Below are 9,557 nucleotides of genomic sequence, written 5' to 3'. Positions count from 1 at the left end.
CACTACATGTCAATGATACAACTTATTATTATTATTGTTTTGGGGCTTGCTGAAGGCTATTTCTTTTCTTTTCAAATTCCCATACCATGGCAACCAAGGTTCTCTGTCTGTCTGTCTGTCTGTCTGTCTGTCTGTCTGTCTGTCTGTCTGTCTGTCTGTCTGTCTGTCTGTCTGTCTGTCTGTCTGTCTGTCTGTCTGTCTGTCTGTCTGTCTGTCTCTGTCTGTCTGTCTGTCTGTGTCTGTCTGTCTGTCTGTCTGTCTGTCCATCCGCCCATCCTTTCATCCATCCATCCACCCATCCATTCATCCATCCATCCATCCATCCATCCATAATTTAGCTATCTAGTTTCTAGTTCCATAATGTAAATGTATTCTACCTAAAAATACATGATCCAAACTTTATCAACATTATTTTTGTTTTTCATTTGCCTATAGTCATTTTTATTTCTTCAAATATTTCAGTTTAATATTGCAAACAACTTCACAACATACAAAATGAATAATATTAACCCAGAAACATGTCAATGAATAAATTTTATATATATGTATATATATATACTCTTATATATCTTGTCCTCTGGTGGGGATAAAAAAATAAACAGCAAAGCTTTGACAACAGCACCTTGACATAGTATGTAATTCCAACATTACCTTGAGAAGTTTAGAACAGTAAACAGATAAATTACTTGAGAGGAAAACCGTTTTCTTTTGAGTATGTAAACGGAATGTTTTGGTCAGCTTCATATCATTTTTTTTCCTAAGTGGAGAATTTCTCAATTCACAATTGAAGCAGCATGCAAGCTTTTGAAGATGGAACTGTCCTGTCTCCTTTCTTGCCTCTTTGTTCCTTCATTTTCAAATTCTTGGCAACGTAAACAAATCACAATGTCTTGAGGAATGTGATATAGTAATTTAAACTGGGCGCAAATGACTGATCAGATTTTTTTAATTGTTTACAAGGTCATGGATATGTTCAATAAATAGACTGTAGTATCACTTTTACTGTATAAACTTCATCTTTTTTTTACATGCAGTCCATAAAATTTTCATTTGACGGAATAATTTACCCTGTTATGTATATATACAAATAGATATTTTCTCTTTATTCTCTTTTTTAAACTCTTCAATAAAATCTATACATTGTATACACTATCTCCCTCTTTTAATGGTCAATGTGCATACACATGAAGTGTCTATCCTTATGAAGCGCCAGCCAATCTTCTTTTTGCTATCCATGGTAAGCGCTCGCACATAGGACTGGGTTGTCCTGCATTGGGAATTATAATGCCGCTTGTCTATTCCTCGGCAGCCGTCCTTCGTGTACCCCATGGGGTTGCATTTGGTCTCATAAAAGTATTGCTTGAGTTGGCCATTGGGGACAGGGACCTTTTCCATGACGGTAACTGTCTGCCCAGACATGTCTATTGCCGTCTTTTTATCCACAGCGGTCACCCACTGGCTAATACTGTCACACACGCTGAGCTCTCCACGCCGCGAGGGGTCGGAGTGTCGCCGCACCCTCATGGACATGTTAGCGGCATCCAGATAGTTTTTGTATTCCTCCAGAAGAAAGAGCAACGGCGGCTCCAAAGGCACTTGGTTGCTGATCATCACCCGCGAATCGTAGAGATCGTCATCCTTTGTCTCTGCGCCGACCACAGAGGACGGACCTCCGCCGCCCTGGCCTTTATCAGCCCCCGGTCCCAACTGGGCCGCCTCTCCCTCCACCTCCAGCAGCTCTTCGATCACCTGCTCAAATGTGTCTGTGAGTGAAGGCAACGCCCCCCGTTGGCCTGGCCCGCCCCCACTCTGCGGAGTCCCGTGGGCTCGGGCAGCCGTCGCGGCGGCGGCGCCCAAGTAGCCTTCCGTCCGGTGGCCCCGCATGCCCAGGGCATCTCTCAGGGGCGCAGCTCTCATGCAACTGAAGTATGAAATAACCATAGTAAGGAACAGGATGGTCATCACTCTTCTAACCTGGTGGAACTGGACAGAAAAGAAAGAGAGATACAAGACAGACAGAAAAAGACAGGACAGGGAGAGAGGAAGACAACGTTAGTCACAGAGTCTATGAAGCAGTGTCTTAGATAAATTGGCTTTGATCCGTAATGCACACTGTAAGCATCTCCTTTTGTTTACATTCTTTACCTTCAAGTCAACAAAAGAGCCAGTAGCACCACTCAATTTAGTCCCCTGACAAGCTTCTATAGCTTTGGAAAATACCTCACAAATATCTTCCTGGATGAAATAATTTGTGCAAGTTAAACATTGGAGGCTATCATTTAGAAATAATTTGTGCAAGTTAAACATTGGAGGCGATCATTTAAAGCAATGCTATACAAGTTTTCAAGTTGGCCACGAGCAGTACTTCCTCTGTGCTTTCATTCCACTTCCATTACCCGTTAATCTCCCTCCACTGTGGTAACTAAAATCAACTCCATACCAAAGATTGTGAGAAGACTGCAAGACTTGAAGCAATACTATACGCTGCCATTGAACTGTTTAGAAGACTGCGAGAAGGCTGCAGAGGAGGGAATGTTTTTGCCCTGACACAATTCTGGCAGCACTTCCTCTCAAGCTGGTACAAAGCCTGATTCCTACAGTGGGATTGCCAGATCATATCCCCAACCATGGCCCTAACCAGAACCACCTCTAACCTAAACCTAAGCATGTGAATGGTGGGGGTGGTACACAGCTTGGGAGTAAAGTGCTGCCTGAGATAAATGCAGAGCAAGAAAGTCTCGTAAACAAGATACTGTAGGACCTACAGGGTAGGTGGTCACACCAAACCACTTTGGGGTCTAGCAGCAAAACTACTTGATGTATTAAATTGCCAGAACACACAGTTTGCTAGAATAATTAGAAATACATTGTATAGTGCAACTTTAAATGTTATTAATTGTCAGCAATTATTTTAGTTTTATTTGTTTTTTTAGTTAGTATCATTCTTTTCTTATGCACAATGTAACTTTTTAGTTGTTGGTCATGCAAAAAGGCTATGCTGATCAGGTTACAAGGCCCAATTCTATTCAATTCCACTTGCATTTATAACTAACAAACTTATGACGCAGCTCTTCCATTTCTTCAGTCAAATTCCCTGAAAGGGAGATTAAATGCTCCAATTAGAAGGAAAATTGATATGAATTAAACAGAATCTGTTTTTCAGGAGGGACCCAAACAGAGTGCATAAGAGTGATTCCAAAACTGTGAACATATCAGTATTATTCTTTACACGCACGCACACACAAAAAACACACACGCACGCACGCACGCACGCACGCACGCACGCACGCACGCACGCACGCACGCACGCACGCACGCACGCACGCACGCACGCACGCACGCACGCACGCACGCACACACACACACACACACACACACACACACACACACACACACACACACACACACACACACACACACACACACACACACACACACAGTATGTGTTTACTATCACCTTACTATCAACTAAGTAAAAACTGGTATTGTGTTCTAGTAAACATATGTATTACATGCTTTAAACCAAACAGCTCATATACTAAGTTCTGACTGACTTATTAAGTTACTTATTTCTGACAATATTATTACCATGTTATTTAGAGTGTGGCCTGTATTGTGAGAAAGCTACAATACTAAATCATGGGAAGCCAGGCTTATTGATGGATAATTGTTTTGGCAGATGAGTGGAGAGCATGACGGAAGCAACTAACAGGGTGTCAGGAGTGATGGCAGTCTGAAGAATCTGGCATCCTTCTCACACTCTAAAGAACACAGTTTTACACAGTAAAATCATCAGTGTTAATACAACTCTGAGATTGTACAAATGTAACCAACAAGTCCATTTGGTTACATTTATACACTCTGAGCTGCAAATGGACAAATTAACACTGAGGCTTTTACTGCAAGCTTCGAAGAGCAACTCACACGATAAAATAAGATAAGAGAAAAGTTTTAAAGTTTTTTGAGATTTGCCCAAATATTACATTATCCTTAATCAGGTTACGTCCCGGGCATACAGTAGATGCATCCCTTACCTTTAAGTAGGTCTAAGAGCCACAGCAAATGAATGCATTGGTAGACATCCCACAGCCACAGATATTGAAAGCAACCATAATGAGAAAAAAGAAATCTAGATCTAGAGCCTTCCAGAGGGGGGGGATTTAAAAATAGCCCAGGCAAGGCTTTGACTGCACTTTGAATGCCATCCTTTTTTATGCCCTGGAATATGCACCGAGCAGATCTTTACTACTAGGCAGGATGGACAGGAGGACCATAGCAGAACACAGGAGCAAACCCCACCTAAAACGCATTTGTTTCATTCTTAATTGGTGTCTTGGGCAATTAACCAACGCCACGGTGACTGCCATAGAGATATCTTGTCTATAAATAGGCGTGCTGGGAGTCTCACAGTCTCTATTCAGAATATCACATCCTTCTTCTTAATGAGCCACTCAGTCCCAGAGCTCAGTGACGCACTCCTCCAGTGTGAGAGAGTGTGTTGGGGGGGGGGGGGGGGGGGGGGTGGAGGGATCGTGTTGGCTTGTATGTGTTTGCAGGGGGATGGGGGGGATCTTTCATCTCACTGACAAAAACAATATCAGAGACAAAATAAAGCCAGGAATAAAGAGGCACTCATCCACTCGTTCTCTATGTTTTGCTAATTCAAACCCAGTTTAAAATTGTGTAGCAGAAACAAAGGCAATTATCCGACACAGTATTATGAGAGTTTTGATAGGAACTGTAAAGCTGTTTATGTTATAAACTACACCTTCCCAGCCCAGTTCAACAAACTGAAAGACAACAGTGTAGACAAACTCGAAGCCGGTCACTACCTTTAGACATTTGATCTGTTATTATTATTAACATCAGACACAATATTCTGCTCCGAGGTTAAAGAAATCAATGGTGAAGCCTAATATGTACTTCATTCTATGATGGGTGTTGCTTTGAGAGAAAGATGCAAAGCCTTTGTACGACTAGGCGTACAAAGTATAAGTACAAGTATCAATAAGGCTTGAGGGTGATGATTATTAGCCGTCAGACTTCATGTTGGAGATGCTGCAGATGAAGTGCTGTATCTTCCCTGACAGACCACAGGGGTAATATTGCAGTAGCAGGGGGCGGAGAGTGTGCCAGCGTCATTTCGCAGCATAACAACCGCGAATGACGTCTCTCCCAGGTATCCATTGGGGAGAGAATAGAAGGGGAGGAGGCTGTTGGGGGTATAATGCCTAATTTATGCTGTCATACGACGGTGTCGCGCAAATGAAAATAGCAGATCTACATGCTCACAGTGCGTTACAGCCATGACGGGTTGTGAGCTTGTAGATCAGCTATTTTCGGCGTGTGACACCACAGTACGACTAAATATAAATCAGGCTTAATGCCACTCATCAGTGTGCAATTGCTTGCCAGTCCTCTGGGTATCCCCACACCGGGAACAACAAACAGTTTTATTTCTATCTCTGTGATTTCCTGTTTCCATCAGGAGAATCAATATGGCTTATGCTCTCAATCAACATCCTGTTAAAATGCAATATAACCAATGAATCATTTAATTGCTGTGGGACCAGCTCGGAATCTCTATGCTCTATGTACCAGAAACGAAATGTGATGACTGCTTTGCTCTCATTTTGTACATTTAATGTAAGAGCATTCTGTGTGCTATATTTCCAGCTACATTCCCTGGTTAACCATCAAGCGTATGTACTGTAACTTATCACTAATAAATCATTAGTAGTAGCTAGATCTTCCTAGATTACAGACATAACTTATCATTAGTAATGATAAGTTATGTCTGTAATCTAGGAAGATCTAGCTACTATCCACAAATTTAGTCAAGAAGATACAGTGAAACCACACACAATTATGTGCGTTAAAGTACTTGTCTGAAAATGCAAACCAGTGAAACCACTCAAATGTGAGTGTCACACAGCAAAATCCAAAGTGTTAATTTAACTCTGAAAGCGTAAAAAAATAATTAATACTGTAAGATAAATGAACACTATGTTCATGTGCAGGCTAAAAACATGCACTGGGTGGAAGTACAGCTTTGCATACCAATGCTCAAACACACTTGTATTTGTGAAAAGGAGCATGTGTGAAGCATATAAAGAATAAAGGTCAGTGTGTAGACTCTACACAGTAAAATCCTCAGTGTTAAATGAACTCTGAGAATGTATGGAACCAAATTGAGCGGTTGTCTTTTACGCCTCCACACAAGCACCTGTTGGACTATGTAACTTGCCCTTGCATTTATCCTTTATATGCCAGGTGGGGATTATCCCTTCTTTGGCAGAAATCCTTCCTTTGACAGATGCCAAAAAGTTTCTCTAAACATCAAAGTACTAGCATGCCAAGTGTTGTTATACACCCAGACTATAATGGCTTGTACCTGTGTGCAAATGTCAGCACATTACTGTATGTTTCGTCTTTACTATAGTTTACACTGCTGTTTAGAAATCGTTTGATGAACATCAGTCAAGGATGATAGTATCACATGAAAGTGAACAATGATGTCCGAAGACAACAATACATTTTAATAGAACGCTATGGCCTACTTGCACAATTTATTTTCTATTTCTGTCACAACTCCCTTGGGGGCACCTCTTTTCCTTAAAATCTCGAGGAAAAAAGTTAGCTTCACGAAACATGTATTGTCATGTCTGTCATCTGTAGCACCCAACAGATTGCATGCCAAATGTTCATCTTTGAAGAGAGCTAGCGAAAACCTACTTTCACAACAACCAATATCATACTTCTTACAAGAAAGAAGCAATGTTTGACATTTGTGGAAGCTTTTATTTGAGAGATCTGCTTCCAATCTGATAAACACTGACATTTCAAACTATAGGCAAATTAAGAAATGGATGAGCATTACCAGAGATTACACTATAACTCCAGACAAACCATTGTCTACTACCATATAAAACAAGGCAACAAAATCGCTGCTGGGTGATCTAGGTTGCTTAAATAAGCTCTGGCTTCCCTCCTGCAGTGCCATGGTAAATGAATAAGTGAATAGGACAGAAATATGTAATAATATCTTGTCACTCTGTCTCTGGCCCAGGCCACTGCCGTAGCGGTCCTGGGAACCTAAGCCGAAATTCAGCCTGACAGCATGTTGCAGGTTCGAATCCCGATCCCGACGACCTTTGCTGCGTGTCACTCCCCATCTCTCTCTCCCCATTTCCTGTCAGCCTACTGTCCTATCAATAAAGGCATAAAAGCCCAAAAATAAATATTTAAAAATATATATATATATATATCTTTTGGGTCTACGGCACGGATTAATCCACCATCAACATGAATTCATGGCCCATGTTCCTCAACACCACATGATCCAGTTACAAACAATTGTTACAGCTGAACAAAAATAAATGCAAATAAATAAATAAAAACAGTCTCCCTTTCAAGCCAGTGGCTTTTGGCAATTGTTTTTGTTAATATTTTTTGCCATGGTTCTGTTGTATTGTTAGCCACTGCCCTCCGGCGGTAATGATATGCAACGCTGTGATAAATTAATCTCTAAATAATACATGTCACATAGGTAGCCTACTGAGTCTGACACAAGTAATTGGCATGCGATTATTTCCACGGACCATTTTTCAAATCAACGTTATTAGGCAGCAGTTCCCGAACATGTACGCTAGATGGCAGTCGAGACCGTGACATGTTTTGAAGAGAAGCCTCTCTTTTCACCCCTCCCTCTGTTTATGTGCGTAACACGACAGACAGACAGACAGACAGACAGACAGACAGACAGACAGACAGACAGACAGACAGGCAGGCAGGCAGGCAGGCAGGCAGGCAGGCAGACAGACAGACAGGCAGACAGGCAGACAGACAGACAGACAGACAGACAGACAGACAGACAGACAGATAAAAGCATGCAAACAAATATGGCCTTTTGGTCTTCATATATGTATTGTAATTAAACCAAACGTAGGCTACATGTAGGCTGCACACAAATAATCATATTAAAGCTCTATTTTGTTCGAACTTTCACCATTATACTGTTTTGAATGATTAGTTATTCAAGTAGGCTATAGTCATTCACACTCACATAACTTGAGCTAGGTTAATTTAGCCAGTGAAAGGAGTGGAGACCCGATGAGGTGTTCTTTGGAATTTGCAGCAGGCAGTAATATATGTTTCCCAAACAGTGGGTCGGGACCCGTCTTTGGGTCATGGACCAATTTTTATGAGTCACGAGTAAATGTCAAAACATACAATCGAATAAAAATCCTGAATTAAAAAAAGACGCAATGATTGTTGCATTTAAATCAAATAAATTAGAAAACAAATGTTTAAGAAGTAGTGAAAATAGCCGATCTACAAGTTCACAACTAGTGGCACGAAGCATCCCATTGTGAGCTTGTAGATCTGCTATTTTCACTAGTTTGGGTACCGGGCAAACGTCTAATTTCTCTTTTGGGTCTTGAGCTAAAAAGTTTGGGAACCACTGATATAGCCTATTAAGAGTTGTTTTCCTGTCCCCTGACAGCAGCAGGGAAAACTCCAAGCGGTTCGCTTTGAATTCATGTTCATTCTCGCCTTTTGAGGTCACCATCCAGTAGCGACTAGACCATGAAGTAGCCTAGACCAACGCTGTTAGGTCTCAAATGTCTTATAAAGTCTTAATGAGTTCATGAAACTTTTTTTTTATCTGCCAAAAAAACAGGTTGCATTTTCTTTTGGGGTGGAAGAAGGGGCGAGCTTAAGTGATCTATACTTTTCTATTTTGGAATGTTTAATAACCTTATGGGCTACAAGTTAAGACTGTACTTTTAGAATAGATTGTGTGGGGTGCTATTACTGCTATTATAGGCTAGTGGCGGATTCAATTGTTTAGACACATCTATTGTTTCTTGACAAATAAACCACAAACATTGCTTATCATCATCATCACCACCATAATAATAAAGCAAAACTGTTTGCTGAGACTACACTGAATCCTTTCTGGGTCTCTCATCATAGAAACCCAATCAACATAATAACTCCGTTTTTTATTAATGAACGAGAGGATAAGATTACATTATCCCCTCTCTCTCGTGCTGCGGCACAGACAGTCTGTGCGTTTGTAGGATAACCCAAGTTGATCGGGCTACTTTTAGATCTCCCCCCCACTGTCTGAAACGGCATCGAACAACAAGCGAAAGTGAATCAAACAAGTCCAACAAAAAACATACCTTTACTGCCCAGTCGTAAAAGAGACCATTCAACAGGACAGTGTCATCTGTGGGTGTTTTGGAACAACTCCCCTGAGTAATTACTTTAAGCGTTATTTTCCTCTGTAGGTTTAGACTCTTCCCCGACAGCTTCAGGGATATCTCTTCAGCTTTGGAGCAAATAGATTAAATTATTGATGGTGGAAATTGCATGGATGAGGTAATGGACTCCCATGGCTGCATGCGCGGCTCCTTTGCAGATCGCTTGTTGAAACAGAAGTTGTTCCCTGCCATACATACGCTGCGTCGGAAGCAGCACCGACGGGGATGAGAGACCTCTTGAGCTTGAAATGACGATCCTTTGCAACTACAGTAACTCTTACTACA

General features: G+C 41.3%; 1 protein-coding gene across 1 annotated transcript; it reads right to left on the bottom strand.

The window, feature by feature from the left end:
- Positions 1–1,149: 1,149 nt before the first annotated feature.
- Positions 1,150–9,275, bottom strand: bdnf (brain-derived neurotrophic factor; the record flags this gene model as incomplete). The annotated part of the gene is made up of 2 exons (XM_080435417.1): positions 9,192–9,275; positions 1,150–1,983 (listed from the first exon to the last, which is right to left on the bottom strand). The coding sequence occupies exon 2, from the start codon at positions 1,960–1,962 to the stop codon at positions 1,150–1,152; it is 813 nt and encodes a 270-aa protein (XP_080291543.1). The 5' UTR covers positions 1,963–1,983; positions 9,192–9,275.
- Between the last annotated feature and the right edge of the window lie 282 nt (positions 9,276–9,557).

The sequence above is a fragment of the Gymnoscopelus braueri genome (genome assembly GCF_963280865.1).
Source record: "Gymnoscopelus braueri genome assembly, chromosome: 1".
NCBI classification, from domain to species: domain Eukaryota; kingdom Metazoa; phylum Chordata; class Actinopteri; order Myctophiformes; family Myctophidae; genus Gymnoscopelus; species Gymnoscopelus braueri.
The sequence above is the reverse complement of the archived record's forward strand: the minus strand, read 5'-3'. Positions and strand labels throughout refer to the sequence as shown.